At 40.0% G+C, this 20,655-nt stretch overlaps 1 protein-coding gene across 3 annotated transcripts in view; it reads left to right on the forward strand.

Moving 5' to 3' along the window:
- zcchc4 (zinc finger, CCHC domain containing 4) overlaps nt 1-19,218 on the forward strand; it is a 61,182-nt gene extending 41,964 nt beyond the window's left edge. For 2 of the 3 annotated variants that reach the window (XM_048557399.1, XM_048557313.1), the window contains exons 7-13: nt 3,168-3,318; nt 5,390-5,484; nt 9,767-9,888; nt 10,449-10,524; nt 13,705-13,756; nt 15,324-15,468; nt 17,266-19,218. In XM_048557399.1, coding sequence (XP_048413356.1) covers nt 3,168-3,318; nt 5,390-5,484; nt 9,767-9,888; nt 10,449-10,524; nt 13,705-13,756; nt 15,324-15,468; nt 17,266-17,464 — 840 coding nt within the window. In that variant the 3' untranslated portion in view covers nt 17,465-19,218. Of the gene's footprint in view, nt 1-3,167; nt 3,319-5,389; nt 5,485-6,469; nt 6,532-9,766; nt 9,889-10,448; nt 10,525-13,704; nt 13,757-15,323; nt 15,469-17,265 lie in introns of those variants that run through there. The other variant, XM_048557487.2, reaches the window with a different exon arrangement.
- The last annotated feature ends 1,437 nt before the right edge of the window (nt 19,219-20,655 follow it).

Below are 20,655 nucleotides of genomic sequence, written 5' to 3' on the forward strand. Positions count from 1 at the left end.
CCCTCAATAACCTAGGTATGCCCATTGCTACTATATGTCATTCTCCAGTTTGTTCCCTAATCAACCACGCTTCACTTTTCCCCATCTTTGTACTATTGAATCCCCTTGTCTGTCAGCCAGCCCAATAAAAGGGAGCAATTGTGAAGTGTTTGCCATCAAGTACTAGGTGTTGGAGATTTGATTTAAAGCTGCCACATCCCAGGGATATTGACATTGAAGCTGACCAGCAACTTACCCAAGCAACACTCAAGAATTAAAGGATATGTTTGAGTCACTGGTTCTCCTGTGGGCTCCAGTGCACAAGTTGTTCAAACCACTTATTCGCTATAGTTGTTTCTTCAATCCTTGAATATGTTGTTTGAATCAAAGCCTTTTTCAGCTAGTAGTTGTTTGTTTCAAATACATTGCCTGCAAATGCTTAATTTTTTTGGTGAGATGTTCTTCCACCCACATTCTATAGTTACTTCTCATCTTAGAATGATATCCCTCACTTCATGAAGCCTTATCATGTGATACTACATTTTGATTTTGTTCTCTCTGTCACTCTTTTACAATCCCTTTATTTTGTCTTGCTCTCATTGTCTTCTTTCCTTTCTTGTAGTTTGGTAAAAGTGATAATTATCTGTTTGTGCACATACATAATTTATTTAAGTTTGTTTTATGCTTTGAAAGCTATTTACCCTTTTATCTAGTTTATCTTGACCGTTTAGCTTCATTTTACACCTTATTGTTTGCTGGGTAAACCAGACAAATTGTTGATTAACTGGTGCTCAAGTTCCATGCTATCTATTTAGGTCCTGATTTAATTAGAAACAAAATTAAACAGTACGTAATTTTTTTGTGTGTGTACCTCTACCACTTCTATACTGGCAGTAAGTGGCCACTTTTCTCAGTTTGTTTCATGCTGTCACAGCTGAATATACAAATTATCTGTATTCTGTGTGGCATTGAATTTAAAAGTTTGTCTTACCACGTTCCCTTTGTTGCTATCTGGTTTTCGGAGATCCAGATCTCCTTTCTGTTGGTCTTGAGATGAGTCAATTATAAAACCATTCTGTTCAATGCAAAGTAGACAAAGCAAAGGCTGTAGCTTCCTTATCCCTGTATATTTGCTTGATTTCTATTCTGTTGTTCCTGTTTTGCTCCTCTTACAATTCCTGAGATCAAAGGGAATATTGAAATTAAACCAATGTAAGTAGGTTGTGTTAAACACTAAAGAGGTTTATAAGTGAAAGATTTCCTTTTCAGTATAGTTAGAACTGAATCCATATGGTAAGCAGCATCAAGATGGATATTTTGAAATTAAAGAAGGAAATTTGAAATTGATCCATAAACTAAAGAATGAGGCCATTCAGCCCATCGTGTGTGCTCTCTACTGAGCAAACTTGCCATCCATTCTAAACCCACTTTCCAGCACCTGGACCATAGCCTTGCAGTACTTCAGATGCAGATAAGTGGAGGGTTTCCACCTTAACCACTGCATGGGACAGTGAATTACAAACACTCAGCTCTTTCTGGTGTAGAATTTGTTGTCTTTACTATTGCAGTCCATTGCTGTAGGTAAACCCATTGTATTGTTACTTGGAGTTCAAGGATTTTGACCTAGTGACCCCGAAAGAAGAGTGATGCATTTCCAAGAAGTGATGACTTGTAGGTGGTGGTATTCCCATGTATCTGCTGTGCTTGTCCTTCTAAATATTCATGGCTCTGGGTTTGAAAGGTGCTGTCTAAGGAGCCCTGGTGAATTTCTGCAGTACATCTTGTAGATGGCACATAACTGCTACTGCTGAATGTCGTTGGAGGGGATGATAGTCAAGCAGGCTGCTTGGTCTTGATAATGTCAAGCTTCTTACATGATGTTGGAATATTCTATAATACTCAGGACTTGTGCCTTTTAGATGTGTTACTCGCCACTGTATTCCTAATATCTGATCTGCCTTTGTAGCTACTATTTATAAGTCTAGGCAAGTTCAATTTCTGGTCACTGATAAACTTCAGAATGTCAGGATGTTGATGTTTAAATCTCCCCTCAACCTTCTCTGCTGTAAAGAGAATAATTATTGTTTCTCTGGGACGTGCCGCATAACTGAAGTCATGTTCTATTTCTGACTTCTCAAGAATTGTTGATCCCTTCCTTGCTTTCACATTAATTGTGACCAAATGTCCAGTCTTGAGGCTTGAATGTGTTGCACAAAATCACCACGTTGCATAAGAAGATCCCTAAAGCTTCGTGCTTTCTGTGCCTCAAAAGGAGGGAGAAGTCAAAGCAGCACAATTCAACTTGAATTAAACTAAATTGGATGGAAGTGTATATTTTCATTAGTTTTTTTTTCCACACCACTCCCTTTTATTTATGCCCAGGGGGAAGTTTAAAAATATCTCCTTGTAAGTAAGGACAAACATTCAGATATTTTCCTTAGTGATTTCATTTGCACGTGGTGTTACATTATTTTGTGTGCTTCTAAAAAAAATGCATTTTATCTGGCTGTTACAAGAATTACTCTATACAAAGAGAAAAACTTTTAGTTTTATGGTGTATTTAACAAGGTATTAATGGTATTGTCCAGTTAAAAGGCAAAGCCAATGGTCATAAAATTATAATAGTTGTAAGTCAAAGCATTATGGGATTGTACTCATGAGAGTTTAGAAGGTTGAGGGGAGATCTAATAGAAACTTACAAGATAATGTATGGTTTAGAAGGAGTGGACGCTAGGAAGTTGTTCATGTTAGGCAGGGAGACTAGGACCCGTGGGCACAGCCTTAGAATTAGAGGGAGTAAATTTAAAACGGAAATGTGGAGACATTTCTTCAGCCAGAGAGTGGTGGGCTTGTGGAATTCATTGCCATGGAGCGCAGTGGAGGCCGGGACGTTGGATGCCTTCAAGGCAGAGACCGACAAATTCTTGATTTCTGAAGGAATCAAGGGCTACGGGGAGAGTGCAGGGAAGTGGAGTTGAAAGGCCCATCAGCCATGATTTAAATGGCAGAGTGGACTTGATGGGCTGAATGGCCTTACTTCCACTCCTATGTCTTATGGTCTTATTATCATTTTTAATACTTATTTCATGTATCTATTTTTAAAAAAAAGTAGTTGGCTATACAGCTTACAACATGTTTGAAATTGCTCATAACTTTGGAAACTGATTTACTTTAATTACCTTTCATAGCCAGACTTTGAAACATTCCGAACGTTCTTATGTCAGAACAAGGGAGAGTCTGTTGTTATGGTGACTGACCCACCATTTGGCGGCCTAGTGGAGGCTCTGGCCCACAGCTTCAAAAAGATTGTTGGTGAATGGAAGACTTCACGGAATAAAAGTATGGAATCTCAGTACAATGAGTATTTAAAGAATGGAATAGGAATATTTTTTTACTTGAGAATATAGAAACATCTGAGCCCGACAGCTCCTCAACCAATCTCATCATTATTTAATTTGTACAATGAAAGAGGGTATCTTAGATAGCCCTGATCATCATCTCAATTCCAGTTATGTGCCTTTACTCCATATCCACATCCCTTGATCACCAAACTTCAAATGTATCTGTCAACCATAGTTCTTGGAAACTGTTAACTGTTGTCACATTAACAAATTTTTGGGGCAGTGAGTTCCAAGATTTTGACTACCTTTACGTCAGAAAGTACTTTACTCCTGAATGGTTTAGTCTTATTTTTAATATTTTGTTCCTTTTGTTGTTTATTTCTGCACCAAAATTAATAGGTTCTCCAGATCTATCTAATCAAATGCTTCTATGATTTTGATCACATCTCTGCTCAATCTACTATATTTGAGCAACAATAAGAACATTTATGGAGTCTGTATCTAAGACTTATAAGTTTTTAGGGCACAGGAGGAGGCCATTCAACCCACTGTTTCCAAGCAGGTCAACAACATCTGACTGCGCTAATTCCATTTTCGCACACTTGGCCCATGGCTCTTGTGGCTACAATAAGACAAATGAATATCTAAATATTACTTAAATGTTACTGGAGCTTCTGATTCACCCACCCTTTCAAGCAGACTTTCAGGGTCCCAATATCCTCTAAGTGAGGGAAAGAAAAAATTCTCTTCGATTCTCTTCTTAGCCTTCTATCTATTATTTTAAATCTGTGCCCTCTGGTATTGACCTGTATACTAATGGAAGTGCCTTCCTAACTACCTGTCTATGTCCCTCATAATCTTAAGTACCCTCTTAACCATTGCTGCTTTCAGGAAAACAGCCTCATCTTATCCAATCTCTCCCATAGACCCTTGACCCACACAGCATCCTGGTAAATCTCCTTTGCGCAATCTCTTAGTATAATCATATCCTTCCTATAACATGGTGACCACAACTACGCACAGTATTCCAGTTGTGGCCTAACCAGTGTTTGTTTATACAGTTTTAGCGTTGTGTCCTTGCTCTTGATTTTCTTTGCCTCAGCTAATAAAGGCAAGTATCCCATGTGCCCTCTTAACCAACTTTTCTACCTGCCCTTCAGTCGGAGGTGGTGAATCTGTGGAACTCAATACCACAGAAGGCTGTGGAAGCCAAGTCTTTAAGTGTGTTTAAGACAGATACAGGTAGGTTCTTGATCAGCAAGCGGATCAAGGATTATGGGGAGAACGCAGGAGAATGGGGTTGAGAAACATCAAGTTGGATCAAATGGCCAAGCAGACTTGATGAGCCAAATGGCCTATTCCGTCCCTATATCATACAGTCTTGTAATATGATGGCCTTGTGGAATTCCAAGTACATTACATCAGTGGATTTCCCTTTATCCACAGTGCAAAGAATTTCAAAAAGTTGCTTTGGTTTAATTTAGTTTGTCTACAGTTATTGAAGAGGTAATATTTGTCCCACTTTCTTGTTCTTTGTCCATAGCCCTGCAACTTTGTCCATTTCAAGTGATTATGCAGTTACCTTTTTAAATTTTTCTGTTGAATCTGCTTCTTTCATCCTTGCAAGCAATGAATTACAGACTTACTAACTTGCTGAGTTTAAAATGAAATCTCAACTTCTGCTTTGCCCATTTCCCTTTGAAAGAAAAATTTTCAACTTCTCAGCCTTTATCAAATCACAACAGTCTTCATAATTTAATCTTCTAAGCCCAATTACAAGGAACCCAAGGCTATTACAGCTTAATATCACACCCTGCGCACATTTACTGAAAGAATGTGGTATAGTTACTATAATTTGTGTTGATCTTAGTTTTAGTTGAAATCTATGCCATCAGTAAATATTCGTAAAAAGGTATTGACTAGTAAATAAAACAGACTGCATTATCAAATGCCAGCTGTAAAGAAAGTAAGAATAATGGGCAGTGACGTCGATAAAGGACTATTGCTCATTTGGCTTTCATTCTGAGGAACCTGGCACTTCAATATCTTCCACTTTTGTTTTCATTCAGTTGATGAGGAGCTGCCAATATTTTGGATTTTTCCATACTTTTTTGAACCTCGTATTCGGCGGTTTTTCCCAACGTTGAACATGTTGGATTACCAGGTGAGGAGCTTTGCTGCATGTTCAGTATTCTCACTATTTGTAAATGAGATCAGTGAAAAACTGCCACACAATTTAATCTGCAACCAGGATAGTTTTGATGGCCTCTGGGCTTGCAACATTTATAATATGTTAGAGAAGTGCAAACTACCCTTGTACAGTTTTGCATTTTTAAGTGAGGCTGTGGACAGAATTACCCACTTAGACGCTGAGTTCTTTTAGCAACACAAGTGTTGAGTTTGTTCACATTGTATTCATACTTGGTATCACTTTACCTCCTGGCTTGTAAAGTGATGCACCATACAGTTTGCCTGTGGTAGATAGATATCAGAAGAGTCCTGTGCCAGAAGCGGCCTGACAAGGAAAATAATACTGTGTGCACGCCTCAAGGACCAAATATACTAAGCTGGGCCCGCCAGGAAATCTTGCCCCTCTCATGATAAGCTTTTCTTTTCTTTCCCTCCCTCTCCTAAGTGATGCCTGACTACTTTAAATGTGAGTACTTACCTCCAGGCCCAGGAGATTTCCCATGGAACCACCAACAACCACACCGCCCCCCCACGCCCCCAAATTCTGCCTTCTGCCAAATCCTGTTCTCTAGTTTAGGATTAACGGGCTGGGAAATTTTTAATCAGGTCAAGTAGAGGTATAATGAGGTTAAAATGGCTTCTACATCAGACTGATAAGGCTGTAGGGGTTTATTGTTTCATGGACAAGTCCTGTAACAGTATTGCAGAATTGTTTGACACTCCTGGGCTCAGAAGTTAATGTTTCAATTTCCATTTCAGCTGTTGTTTTAACCTTTGCAAGTAAAATTCCTAATAGTTGTTGACTTAGGAACAGTTTTGAGCTGGGGTTTCTCGGGTGGTTTAATATTGTGGATATAGACGTTTATGCTAAGAGTCTGTTCTCTGCTGTCTCCTCTGTTGGAGACCCTGCCCTCCATTGCTTTTGATCATTCTTCATTTCTTCCTATGTGGAACTTAAGGCTACGGAACTACGACAACCCTCAAAGCTTGGATTTGGCAATTTAATACACTTCTTTTTAAGGTGTGTGGAAGAACCAGAATTTCTTCATAGCCCTTGTCAATTTAAGAAAATATTTAGTGTTTGCCTGGGGCATATTTGGCTTGGGATTGCAAGATATGATATGAGTGCAGCTTTTAAAAGATTGTAGTGTGCTCTTAACAAGGGAAGCTATGGTAGGAATCGAAAATATTGACTCAGCTGTTCAAAATAATAGTGCTACATGCAATCGCTACTGCAGTTTCATGCTTCAGACCTGGAGGATAGCAAAGAAAATTTTTATTTGAGGCTGAGTGTAAAACTGAGATAACAACTGCATGGCTGGTAGGTCGTGACTGAGTCAATTCATTCATTTACGGCTGATTATAGATAGGAAGAAATTTGAGGGATACCATAAAATGTTGCCCTTCAACATTGTTTTTTAGATTCCCTACAGTGTGGAAACAGGCCCTTCGGCCCAACAAGGCCACACCATCCCTTGGAGCATCCCACCCAGACCCATTCCCCTATAACCCACACACACACCCCTGAACACAATGGGCAATTTAGTGTGGCCAATCCACCTAGCCTGCATATCTTTGGACTGTGGGAGGAAACCGGAGCACCGGGAGGAAACCCATGCAGACACGGGGAGAATGTGCAAACTCCACACAGACAGTCGCCCGAGGCGGGAATTGAACCCGGGTCCCTGGTGCTGTGAGGCTGCAGTGGTAACCACTGAGCCACCGTGCCACCCCTATTTGCAGGAGTCAGCTTGCTGGTTTTCAAATAAAACCTAACCAGGCGAAGTCTTTTGGCAATGTAGACATTTTTCTGAATTCTCAGAATCTGGAAAAGAAAATCCTAAAGTGTTTTTTACATATATAAGGAGCAGAGGGTGGCAAGAGAAAGAGTTGGTCCACTCAAGAACAAAGGAGGGAATTTATGCACAGTGCCAGAAGAAGTGGGTGAAGCCTTTCATGAATACTTTGCATTGGTATTCGCTTAGGAGAAAAACATTGGTAGATGGTGAGTCTTGGGAGGGGTGTGGTGATGTTCTAAATCTTGTTAGCATAAAAAAGGTGGTGGTGCTAGGTGTTTTTAAAGTATTAAAGTAGACAAGTCCCCAGGACCAGATAGGATCTATACTAGAATGCTGAGGGAGGCAGGTGGGGAAGTTGCGGAAGACTTGTATGAAATCTTTGTATCTTCTTTCGTTACAGGAGAGATCTCAGAGGATTAGAGAGTAGTCAAAGTGGTTCCTTTGTTTAAGAAGGGCAACAGGGATAATCTGGGAAATTATGAGCCATTGAGTCAGTAGTAGGGAAATTTTTGGAGAGGATTCTTAGTGATAGGATTTACTCACATTTGGAAAAATATGGATTTATTGGCAAAAGGCAGCAGGGCTTTGTGCAGGAAAAGTCGTGTCTTACAAACTTGATTGTGCTTTTTGAGAAAGTGACAAAGATTATTGACAAGGGGAGAGTGGTAGATGTTGTCATGTACAGGTATTTCTCCTCTAATATGACTATTGCGTGCATGTGTGACCTCGAGCTGTAGAAATTTGCATCATAGGGAAATCACTATACCTGTACAGCTGGAAGTTTGCATTATCCTAACAGTGTCCACTATCCATCAATCGTGTTACAGCCAATTCACATTAACAAGACATGTATTATAGCAGAAATACCTGTATATGGACTCTAGTAGGGCTTTGACAAAGTCCCTCATAGCTGATACAAAACATGAAGTCACATGAGATCTGTGGTAGGTTGGTAAGATGGATTCCGAACTGACTTAATCACAGAAGACAGAGAGTAGAGGTGAAAGTGTGTTTTTGAGACTGGAGATTTGTGGCCAGTGGTGTTCTGTAGGGATCAGTGCTTGGACTTCTTGTTGCTTGTAATGTATGTTAGTGACTTGAAGGAGAAGTTGTTGGCTTGATTAATATGTTTGCAGACAACCCAAAGAGTGGGGGAGCTGTGGATAGTGAAGAGGATTACCAGAAGACATAGCAGGATTGAGAAAGGCTGGCGATTTGGGCAGAGATGTGACAGATGTAATTTAATCCGTACAGATGCGAGGTGATAGATTTTGGGAGATCTAATGCAGGATAAAAGTAAACAGTAAATGGCAGAATCCTTCTTTGCTTCAACATTGAGAGAGAGATAGGTGTATAAATCCACAGTTCTCTGAAAGTGGAAACACAAGTGGATAAATTGGTCAAGAAGGCATATGGCATGCTTGCATTCAACAGTCTGGGGCATAGAGTATAAAAATTGGCAAGTCATGCTACATTTGGAAAGTGTGAAAGCTTTGGACATGGTACAGAAATGGTTTACCAGGATGTTGACTGGTTTGGAGGGTAATAGTTATGAGGAGAGATTGGTAAAACTTGGTTTGTTTTCACTTGAACATCGCAGGCAGAGAGGCAACCTGATAGAAGTCTGCAAAATTTTGAGGGGCATGGATAGCATGGTTAGTCAGTTTTTCTTTCCTCCAGATTAGAAATGTTAGTTACTAGGGGACATAGGTTTAAGGTCAAAGGGGATAAGTCTAAAGGAGATGTGAGGGGGGCAAGTTTGTCATACAAGAGGATGATAAGTGCTTGGAATGCGCTGCCAGAGGAAGTAGTTGAGTTGGATACAGTCACAATATTTAAAAGATATCTTGCTAGCTATCTTTAGGCAGCGAATAGAGGGATGCAGACCGCATAGAGGCAAAAGGCATCGTGTGTTGGCACAATCTTAGTCGGCCAAAGAGCCTGCTCCTGTGCTGTACTGTTCTTTGATTTTCTTTATGTAGATTATATGCAGTTCCTTTTGGGACACTAGAACAACGAGTGTTCATATTAGCCACAGTTCAGTGGTAAGCACTGCTGCCCCACAGCGCCAAGGACCTGGATTCAATTCCATCCTCAGGCGACTGTCTGTGCGGAGTTTGCACATTCACCTCGTGTCAAGATGGATTTCCACCAGGTGCTCCAGTTTCCCCTCTCAGTCCAAAGATGTGCAGGCCACATGGATTGGCCATGCTAAATTGCCCATGGGTTCAGGAATGCGTAGATTAGGTGTGTTAGCTATGGGAAATGCAGGGTTACGGGGAAAGGGTAAGGGGATGGGTCTGGGTGAGATACTCTTTAGAGGGTTGATGTGGACTTGTTGGTCTGAAGGGCCTGTTTCCACACTGTAGTGACTCTGTGATTCGTAGAGGAATTCAGTTCAGATAAACTAAAAGAATGGAAGGTACCTGAAAGTTAATAATCATGATTTTATTTTAGGTGGATTATGATAATCATGCATTGTATAAACATGGAAAAACAGGACGTAAACAGTCTCCAGTTCGCATATTTACCAACCTTCCTCCTAAAGATATCACTTTGCCTGCAGAAGAAGGGTACAGGTGAGTAGCAGCTGGTGAAATGTATATGTTCTAATACACTGCCTTAAACTTGGTTGTTCTGAATCAAAGTGACAAACTGAGGAAAATTCTTCTTACAACAAACTCTTCTAACAAAGTGTCAAACAATTGTAATTGAAGTGTTTCATATGAAGTGTTTCATATGCTACGTGAAGTAACAAATATCAAGACAGCAGCTTCTCATTTTTCCAAAAAGGGTTCATATGTCCTTGCAACATATAACAGTGGCTTACTCTGAATTGATAGTGGGGAAACAAACCAAGAATTAGACAGGAAGACTTATTCCTTCTATGTTTGAATATGTGATAATATGTACATATATTGTGTTACAAGATCAAACAGGCAAGAATTTAGTACTGTCATATGACAATTTTGTATCTACTTCAACGACAGCCAATTGTCTTTGTGACTCATAAATTACCTTTAACCAAGAAACTCAGTCTGTTTTGCTCGAGGTGAAATATTTCAGGATTTAAAAGGTGTAAATGTGTATTTTCTGGTTTTAAAGTTGCATTTTTACAAATTCCAGTCTTTTTCTCTAGGTTTTGTTCACTTTGTCAAAGATATGTATCCTCAGCAAACAGACACTGTGAGATTTGCCAGGCCTGCACATCTAAAGTAAGTAAGCTTTTACCTGTGTGACACTGGTTTGGAGATAATTTTAGTTTTTTCATTATGTTTTAACATATTAAACAATTTTGTTAAGTTATCACGGTGAATAAAGCAAAATACTAAGAACCTAGAATGTTGTGATATCTACTTTGGCAAATCCAGTAGACAGAAGCTAAAGGACTGACTTTTGATACTTTGGTGCTTTGTAAATGTTCTTTTTTTTTTAAAAAGTTTCTCTGGTCTTTGCCATCATGCCCTCTCGTGTGACCAATGACCTGCTCTCGTAGCCCTATCTTCAATAAATACTGACCACCTACATATCCCTGGCTGCTACATTAACAGATATTGTTAACTGTTTTCTCTGTCAAATGTTGTCCCTCCCCCCTTTAAATCTGCTGTCACAATCCATCTCCACAAAAAATCAACCCTTGACCCTGCTGCCCTTGTAACTTAGTGCCCTATCTCCAATCTCTGTGTCCAGTCTTTTGAAAGTGTTGGTCTCCAAATCCCTGTGCATCTTCCCTAAAGTTCTCTGTATGACTGTACTGAAATGGCTCGTCATTGTAACTTTGATATGATGTTCTAAAGGTAAACTTTCCCTTCTCATCCTTCAAGATCTGTCTGCAGCATGCAAACCATTTGACCACCCTGTCCTCCAGTGCCTGTTTAGCTGGGTAGAATTATAGTTGCCTGGTTTCATTCTTGCTGGTCTAATGTCAGTAGAAAATAACCTGCAATGGATTCTGCATTGTTACCTCTGGTATACCCCACTTCCCATTTCTCATCAATGTATTATCGCTCTGTAACATCATCAATAAACTCAGAAAACTGGGTCAATATTTGCACATACACAGACAACATCCAATAACAAATAAGCAGAAATTTTCACAAACTAAATATCAAACGAACTGAAACCTATTGTCCTGCAGGCCCCCTCCAAAACCTGTTCCAGAGCCAATGACTCTTATCTTAATCTGGGGCAACTATCTGATAGCTGACCTGATTTGAAAGCATGATTCACCCGTTGTCTTACATTTTACTTCGGAATCATGACAGTGTGGAAGCAGGCCATTTGGCCCATCGACCCTCTGAAGACCATCCCAACCAGGCTCACCCCACTACCTTATCCCTGTATATCTGCATTTTACCACAGCTAACCCACTTGGCCTGCACATCCCTGGATAATATGGGCAATTTAGTAAGGCCAGTCCACCTAACCTGCACATCTTTGGACTGGGGGTAGAATCAAACCCAGGTCCCTGGTGCTGTGAGGCAGCAGTGCTGACCACTGACTCACTACTACCTTTTAGGTTCTCAATGTGATTTAAAACCCATGGCACAAGCCTTCAAAAAGAAAACACTAGTAAAATTATTTTACTGCATCTGAGCTGATTGATTGCATCCATTAGTATTCCTTTAGAATGCATTTAGTCATTTCATCTGGGTGGTGCAACCAAAGGCTCTGGACACACATACAATGTGGGCAGTGTTTGGAAATGGGTGTACAGTTCTGTGAAAATGTTTCTGCTATTTCTTTCACTGCGAGTGTTGGGAATATTTCCATTAAATTTTAAGCATTTACTTTTGACACTTTACATTGTACTCTGACATTGCAAACTAGGGGCTGAAGCTCTGTATCGTAGAGCCAGTGAAAGGGTAAATGTGCTTTTGTTGTTTGTGGCTATGATAACTGGTTTTGAGTTTGATACGTTGGTAAATTCAACACTGAAATGCAGCGTGATCAGTTATCCGAGTTCTACAAAACAGCCAGTGTCCCATGCTAACGGGCTGCAGCTGCATGATTAATGTAAGTTGACCTTCAATCAAAAACATCTTGCTATTTCTACGATTTATTTAGTTTGGTTTGCTCTACCAGTTATAAATGATCTTCATTATTTACCTGAATTGTTACTGAATCTGTGCTGGTTAAATGCCAAACAATTATAACTGATAGTAGAAATTAATTATTTGGCATGAATGGCATTCTCTGTGATGGTCTCAGTTTAACTGGCCTCTTTAAATAGTCCCCATTTAATATTTGCACGTCGTTTTCCTTCACAGGCGTTCCTTATTTTGCAGATACTCTAATTTATTCTGAGTACTTAACCCCATGACCATAACCTGGAAAGTTGTGGTCTGTGCCACCTGTGGTCCTTGTTTTCACTTAAGATTTACCTCCTCATTGCAGAGAATACTTGATCCATGATCCAAGGTCTGATCTTTGTGATTTTGAATTTACAATCTCCCATTTACTTCTTTTCCAATCATGAACCTAATCATATTTTACTTGTATTTTAGCACACTTTCCTTTTTATACTTTTTCTCACTATTTCATTCAGTAGGAAATGCATATTGCATAGTAAAAAGTGGTGCCCAAGGTCACGAGTGAAAACACTCAGTGGGGACGTATTAGCTTAAAGAAAAACTTTCTGACAGGTGTTGCATTATCAGTAATTTTTAAATCTGGAATTAATTTTTTAACAATGCTTTGGAGTGCAAATCACACTTTATTTTACAAAATAATACTTTTAATAAGGTTCATTCACAATTCAAATGTGTTCATTTTAAATCTATCCATATTAAAATTCCTCAGGTAGCCATCACACTCACCTTCGACCTGAATGCAAATTTACCCGGGGAAGGTCAGGTTTGCACCAGAGGCCAGAAGGAAATAACATGTCTGGAAAAGGAAGGGAAAGTTAGAAAAGACACTGTAAGGCACACTTGTGTCTGTCTTCAGAATGATGTGGGTGATGGCTTGGAATAGCTAGCTGTCACTTTGGTTGCAGCTTGTGTGTGGACAGAGAACTTTCTGTATAAATTACATCTGAGGTGTGAATGGATAAATTTCCAACAATGGAGTTGTAAGTATGATATTCTCGGTTTTGTGCTGCTAAAGAGATTTGCAGGTATTGTTGAGGTAAGGAATTACTTTACTTAAGAGACACCATATGATGGCTTAGAGAGAGAGAGATTGTGATTTTGCATCACACAGACAGACTGAATCCCTTGTTCTACACTAACCAGAGAAATTGTGCAGTTGAAGGATCATCTTAGTGTTGTAAATTTCTCATTGTTTTTAATCTTATGATTGGGAACCTAAACGATAGCCTTCAGTATTCTGTTCTAAAATGTATTTTTATAAAGTTTCTGGTTTAGATTAATGTTGTTTTGCTTTCCTAATAGGATGGTAGACAATGGAAACACTGTAAGACGTGCAACAAATGTGTAAAACCATGTGAGTAGAATGCCATATCCAATCATATAGTTTCCCAATTCTGCATACTAGATGTGCAGTATTCAACATACAAGAATATTTAATCTGCACGAATAACATGACTAACAAATTGGCTATCTAGCTCAGGAAAATTTTATTGATTTCTGTTCAGAATAATGCTCAGTTTTTTTTTCTTTTATTAAGGAATTTTGTTACTAATTCTTGTAAATTAATCTTCTTGTTTATTCTTGGGAATGTGGGTTGTAGTAATGAGGCAGAGTTTGTGTTGGCCTGGAAAGTTGGTGATGTGTCTTCTCACTGCGTTTGTCAACCATGAAGTAAAGCTAGAGAGGCTGTTAGATAGGGAGTTGCTGGATTTTGACCTGGTAGCAGTGAACCAGTGACAAAGTATATCCACTTCAGGATGGTGACTCAAACATCATGGTAATCCCATAATCCTGCTCCTGTCCTTGAAAATAGAGATTTCAGCCTGGGAGGTGCTGTTGAAGTCACTGATGACTTGCACCATGTATTGCACATCTTGTAGCAGCAGGGTTCTGTTGATTTGCGTGAGAACATCTTAAGTCCAGAGGCTGGGAACCTAATTTAATATGTACCATTTTGGTTACAGGAGGTAAGTGTTATATGGTGGAGGATGGGGTTAACACTATACCTGATACAGAATATCCACATTTGCCTGAATAAATAGCACATAGAATTCATCTGACTCCAAACCTTGATACTGAGTAACAGAATATCTTAACAATACTTTACAGATAGCTATATCATGGATAGGATGAGGTCTTAGTATAGATGAGAACCAAGTTTAAAAAAAGTTGCACCAAAGTTAAATTACGGAACCTTAATTATACTTTACTTGTATTTTAGCGCATTTCTTTTTCTACATTTTCTCCCTATTTCACACAGTAGGAAATGCGTATCATGATGGGAGTAAAACATGGTGCCCAAGGCCACGAGTGAAAACACTTACTGGGGATGTACTAGTTTAACGACGTTTTCTGACAGATGTTGCATTTCAATAATTTATTATCTGGAATTCATTTTTAAAATGCTTTGGAGTGCAATCACACTTTATTTTTCAGAATAATACTTTTAATTAGGTTCTTTTACAATTCAAATGTGTTGATTTTAAATCCATCCATGTTAAAACTCCTCAGGTGGCCCTCACACCCACCTACAACCTGAATGTGAATTTACCTGGGACACCAGTCACAAATTGTTTAAAGTCCACTTTCCGCACATTCTTAGACTTGAGGTTGGCAGGAGGAGATCCGGGGCAGGAGGAACTGTCAGCAGGCCACCCTGCTTCTCAAATGGGAGCAGTCTACCATTAGAAAAATCCTGCACCAGACAATTTGATGTCACTGCCACACTTGAAGTGACAAGTGCTTATTAGACTTTCACCATTGAAACAAAACCCTGTTTTGAACAGCAGGATCTTGCAAAACTGGTTTTTATATCTATCAGTTATTAAAAAGGAAAACATGACACAGCATTGTCAAAATGATGATGTTATTTTTAAATTACAGCTTCATACCATTCCAAGCAGTAATTTTGTTTTTTCCAGCCTGGATTCACTGTGACACCTGTTGTCGGTGTGTACTTAAGGAGCACTCTTGTGGGAAAGCTGGAGGAGGATGCTTTATTTGTGGAAGCTCTGAACATAAACGCAGAGAATGTCCTCGCACAGCAATCCTAAAAAGGACCACTTCGTGAGTTGTCAATGTTCCTCGACTTTTTAAAATATTAATATAATTAAATAAAAAGGTGATTTGTCATTTCTTGTTGTCCCAATAGTCACAATTAAATGGCTGACTGACTCATGAACGTCATGGACTACTATAGTTTTATGGAGTTTTGCAGGTCACAATAGCAAAGTAAACATATGGTTTATTATTCCCAATATCGTTGCTGTGTGTTAGACTCCTATCTATGCCTCCATCCTCAAATGTGCGTTACACTCTGTCATGCTTTATAATTTTGTTTTCAGTAGAAACCGTCTATATAATTCTTCATTCTTCAGTTCTAAATTATTTAGAGTGTAAACCAATGCCACGCCATTGCACATCCCAAAATTTCATCTACTGTCCATTTCCTATCAATTTGCTGAACACGTTTTAGCCTTCCATTTTGCTTGCTAATCCCCTAAACATCTCTCTAATCATACGCATTTCTTGGGTATGGGTCACCCATGATTCTGTAAAGAAGTTAGTTTCCATACATCTGCTTCCCTTGTCCTAATAGAGATTGTTGTTTTGGGTATACATGTGGCCACACTGCATTTGTGGTGAGGGGAGTAAATGTTGAAGGTGGTGGATGTGGTGCCAGTCAAGCAGGCCGCTTTGTTCTGAATGATGTGAAGCTTCTTGATTGTTGATGGAGCTGCATACGTCCAGGCAAGTGGAGAGTATTTCACCACGTTCCTGACTTGTCTTGTTGATGGCGGACAAGCTCTGGGGAGTCGGGAGGTGAGTTACTCCCTGAAGGTTTCCTAACCCCTGACGTGCTCTTGTAATCACAGCACTTATCTGGATAGTAGGAACTGCAGATGCTGGAGAATCTGAGATAACAAGGTATAGAGCTGGTTGAACACAGTAGGCCAAGCAGCCAGCATCAGAGGAGCAGGAAAACTGATGTTTTGGGCCTTGACTCCACCTTCATTCACCCATCTACTGTTCATTTACCTTAGATGTATCTTACCTCATTCTGCTTTTGGGTTGTTAAAACTGTCAAATTATAACATCATAACCACTTAAGGGTATCTTCACACTAGGCTAGAATTGATCTCCTTTGTTATGCAAAGATGCATTTTACTTACATCCTCATTAAACTTCCTCCTGAATGGTCTGTCCGACTAGCCTCTGATCAGAGCCAGTATGAATATTATCTGGTCCAAAATAAATACGTAGAGCCATTGGTTTTTTTTTTATATACTACAACCCCTGGTGGATCCAGTGACATGGCAAATGCAAAGACCTAAGTTATAAGTTTTTAGCAGAACTAGTGCAAAGTAGGTCATCTGTCTGCATCCTCGTTCCACATGCAAAGTACCTGATAAATGTTTGCCCAAGGTCATAATTTGGCTTTTGTGCACTAACTGCAGACATGCACTGTGCGGGACCAGCACAATTTAGAATTCTTACGGGTATTGGACACTTCTTCATTGGGGCGGCATGGTGGCTCAGTGGTTAGCACTGTAGTCTCACAGCACCAGGGACCTGGGTTTGATTCTAGCCTCAGGTGACTGTGTGTGGAGTTTGCACATTCTCCCTGTGTCTGCGTGGATTTCCCCCAGGTGCTCCAGTTTCCTCCCACAGTCCAAAGATGTGCAGGTTAGGTGGATCGGCCATGCTAAATTGCCCGTAGTGTTCAGGGGTGTGTGGGTTATAGGGGAATGGGTCTGGGTGGGATGCTGCAAGGGGCAGTGTGGAATTGTTGGGGCGAAGGGCCTATTTCCACACTGTAGGGAATCTAATCTAATCATTATACACTTTTTCTTCTGCATACAGTGAAGGGGCAAAACCACAGAAAAGAAGGTATTTGAAGGCAGAGAAAGAGACTACTGGAAGAATAGCTAAAAATCTAGCACAAAAGATGAGTGTCCAAAAGAAGAAAACAATGAAATTGATGATCGGGAAGTTAAAAAGGAAACAGAAGAAAAAGAAGCAGCAGCAGTTAAGGGGACCGACTATGTCCTGTGTCAGATGACATAGCTTTCCTTGACAAGCACAACCTAATTTCTGCCTAATTTCGGCAGTGAGTACTGTCTGTCAATGTAGGGCCATTGAAATTTGTCCATAAGGTACTTCTGAAAAAAACCTTGATATAGCTATAAATTATTTATATTGCAATGAAGGAACATGTTAATTTGAAAGAATAACAGAACATTGTATATCCAACAATATTTCAAATGGAGCAACCAAACCATTCCATTGCACTATTCCAATGTTAATGCTTTATTTCTTCGAAATTTTGGACACGTATTTGATAACATGCTAGAGAATATTTGTGTTCCTGTGGCCTCATCTTACTAGTATAGTGCCATGTTTAGAATCCCATGTTTCCCACTGTATATTCCCATTTGATTTGAATGGTAAGTTTGTGATTGTTTTCAACAATTTCTGCATGTGCAATAGGTCAATAAAACTTTTATTTTCCTATAAAGAGAGTTTACAGAAGCTGTATAGTTATGGATTAGATTTATTCAATTAATTTTAGTTTGGTGAGATTGCATTTGATTTCGGAAGAAGAGCACACAAGTTGCTTTCATTTCTTTTCCTTTGGATTAATATTGCATTCACATTCACAAAACAGCTCACTTGATGGCTATCAAAGGAACCACATCAAAGAAAGGGCTCTTCTTTAGCTCATGTGGCTATCAGATAGAAAAGAAAACTTTGCAATTTAACGTCTAACACAACATGCATCCTGTTGTTTTGAACACACTGCTTTGTTCTTTTGTTTTCTTTGCAATATAAATAATTTATAGCTGCAATGAAGGGACATGTTAATTTGAAAGAATAACAGAACATTGTATATCCAACAATATTTCAAATGGAGCAACCAAACTGCCACACTTAATTATGTCGCATGTGAAAGACTAGAATGTGATTTACAAATATGTTGGATGTGAAATGGGAAATATTTAAATAAGTTATTCATTGTAAATTATTTAGTCACAATGCAAACTTGCACAGCAGGTAACAGGATGTACGAGTTGATAACACAATTTTCTTGAGTCCATAACTTGGTTTCGTTTTTTTCAGAAGTACCTTAATATTGTTGAGGTTCTTATCCATTTAGTGGTGCATATCATTAATGTGCCCAATATTAACTGAATAGAAAGCTTCTGAAAACTAAAGCCTAAATATTTTGCTCCAAGTTTGGGAATAGAATTAGAGCATTCAAAATGTGGCTCAGCACTTTGGCTTTTGTATTGGTGGGTCATATCTACAAGGTGGGGTGGGGTCTGTGTAAAAGCCTTTCAGCTGTCACTCTTTGCAGCATTCTATTTGTTTTAGCCTCTATGCCACTCATCCAGCATCCATCACTTGCAGAACTCAGACCATGTTGAGACTTAAAAAAAACTAAATATCCATTAATAAATTCATTATTCAAAAAAATTAAAAACTCATTTGTTACATTTAACTTTATTCCCCTTTTAAAAGGCAAATTGATGCTCTGCCCAGGTTTATAAGCCGTTTGAGCTGATTAGATCTCTTCTCTCAAACAACACAGGCGATCCTCCAGTCAACTGGCATATGATGACACCCTAAAATAAATTATTGTGCTGATATATCTTATGGTACCTTTAACACAAAGTAAAACTTTGCAGTGTTATCAACAATGTTTTGCTAGTAAGCCACACAAGAAATAAGAATAGGTGAAAAAGGCTTGATTTAATAAATAGTATCAGAGATAATGGGAACTGCAGATGCTGGAGATTCCAAGATAATAAAATGTGAGGCTGGATGAACACAGCAGGCCAAGCAGCATCTCAGGAGCACAAAAGCTGACGTTTCGGGCCTAGACCCTTCATCAGAGAGGGGGATGGGGGGAGGGAACTGGAATAAATAGGGAGAGAGGGGGAGGCGGACCGAAGATGGAGAGTAAAGAAGATAGGTGGAGAGGGTGTAGGTGGGGAGGTAGGGAGGGGATAGGTCAGTCCAGGGAAGACGGACAGGTCAAGGAGGTGGGATGAGGTTAGTAGGTAGCTGGGGGTGCGGCTTGGGGTGGGAGGAAGGGATGGGTGAGAGGAAGAACCGGTTAGGGAGGCAGAGACAGGTTGGACTGGTTTTGGGATGCAGTGGGTGGGGGGGAAGAGCTGGGCTGGTTGTGTGGTGCAGTGGGGGGAGGGGATGAACTGGGCTGGTTTAGGGATGCAGTGGGGGAAGGGGAGATTTTGAAACTGGTGAAGTCCACATTGATACCATATGGCTGCAGGGTTCCCAGGCGGAATATGAGTTGCTGTTCCTGCAACCTTCGGGTGGCATCATTGTGGCAGTGCAGGAGGCCCATGATGGACATGTCATCAAGAGAATGGGAGGGGGAGTGGAAATGGTTTGCGACTGGGAGGTGCAGTTGTTTGTTGCGAACTGAGCGGAGGTGTTCTGCAAAGCGGTCCCCAAGTCTCCGCTTGGTTTCCCCAATGTAGAGGAAGCCGCACTTTACTCTCCATCTTCGGTCCGCCTCCCCCTCTCTCCCTATTTATTCCAGTTCCCTCCCCCCATCCCCCTCTCTGATGAAGGGTCTAGGCCCGAAAAGTCAGCTTTTGTGCTCCTGAGATGCTGCTTGGCCTGCTGTGTTCATCCAGCCTCACATTTTATTATCTTGATTTAATAAATGTCTCTTATTGAAAGAAAGAATTAGAGATATGGAAATGTTTTGGGAAGAAAATGGCAGAACCCTTGGCAGCTGAATAAACAATTGAAGGAATGCTGAGACCCATGAAGGATGTGAAGAAAGAGGGACCCTGACCAGGAAAAGGGGATGTTCATGCTCTGACATTGAGCTACAGGAAGCAACAGAGAAACAAATTTTTTTTTCATGTACTCGTACTTGTTGAATCAGGAAGCTTCAGCTTACCAAAACTAAGCACTACACTCTGAGGTGGTAGCAAAATGGAGTTGAAAACATGCACCCAAATAATAAAAGCAGGTATATAAAAACCTATTCATCTTTGAGAGAAAGGACACATGGACTGTATTACAAAGTGGACAGATGGATCAACAGATAGGGTGGCACGGTGGCTCAGTGGTTAGCACTGCTGCTTCACAGCACCAGGGACCCAAGGTCGATTCCACTCTTGGGCAACTGTCTGTATGGAGCTTGTACATTCTCCCTGTGTCTGCATGGGTTTCCTCTAGTCTCCTCTCTCAGTCCAAAGAAGTGCAGGCTTC

Source organism: Stegostoma tigrinum, chromosome 1, assembly GCF_030684315.1.
Source record: "Stegostoma tigrinum isolate sSteTig4 chromosome 1, sSteTig4.hap1, whole genome shotgun sequence".
NCBI lineage: Eukaryota > Metazoa > Chordata > Chondrichthyes > Orectolobiformes > Stegostomatidae > Stegostoma > Stegostoma tigrinum.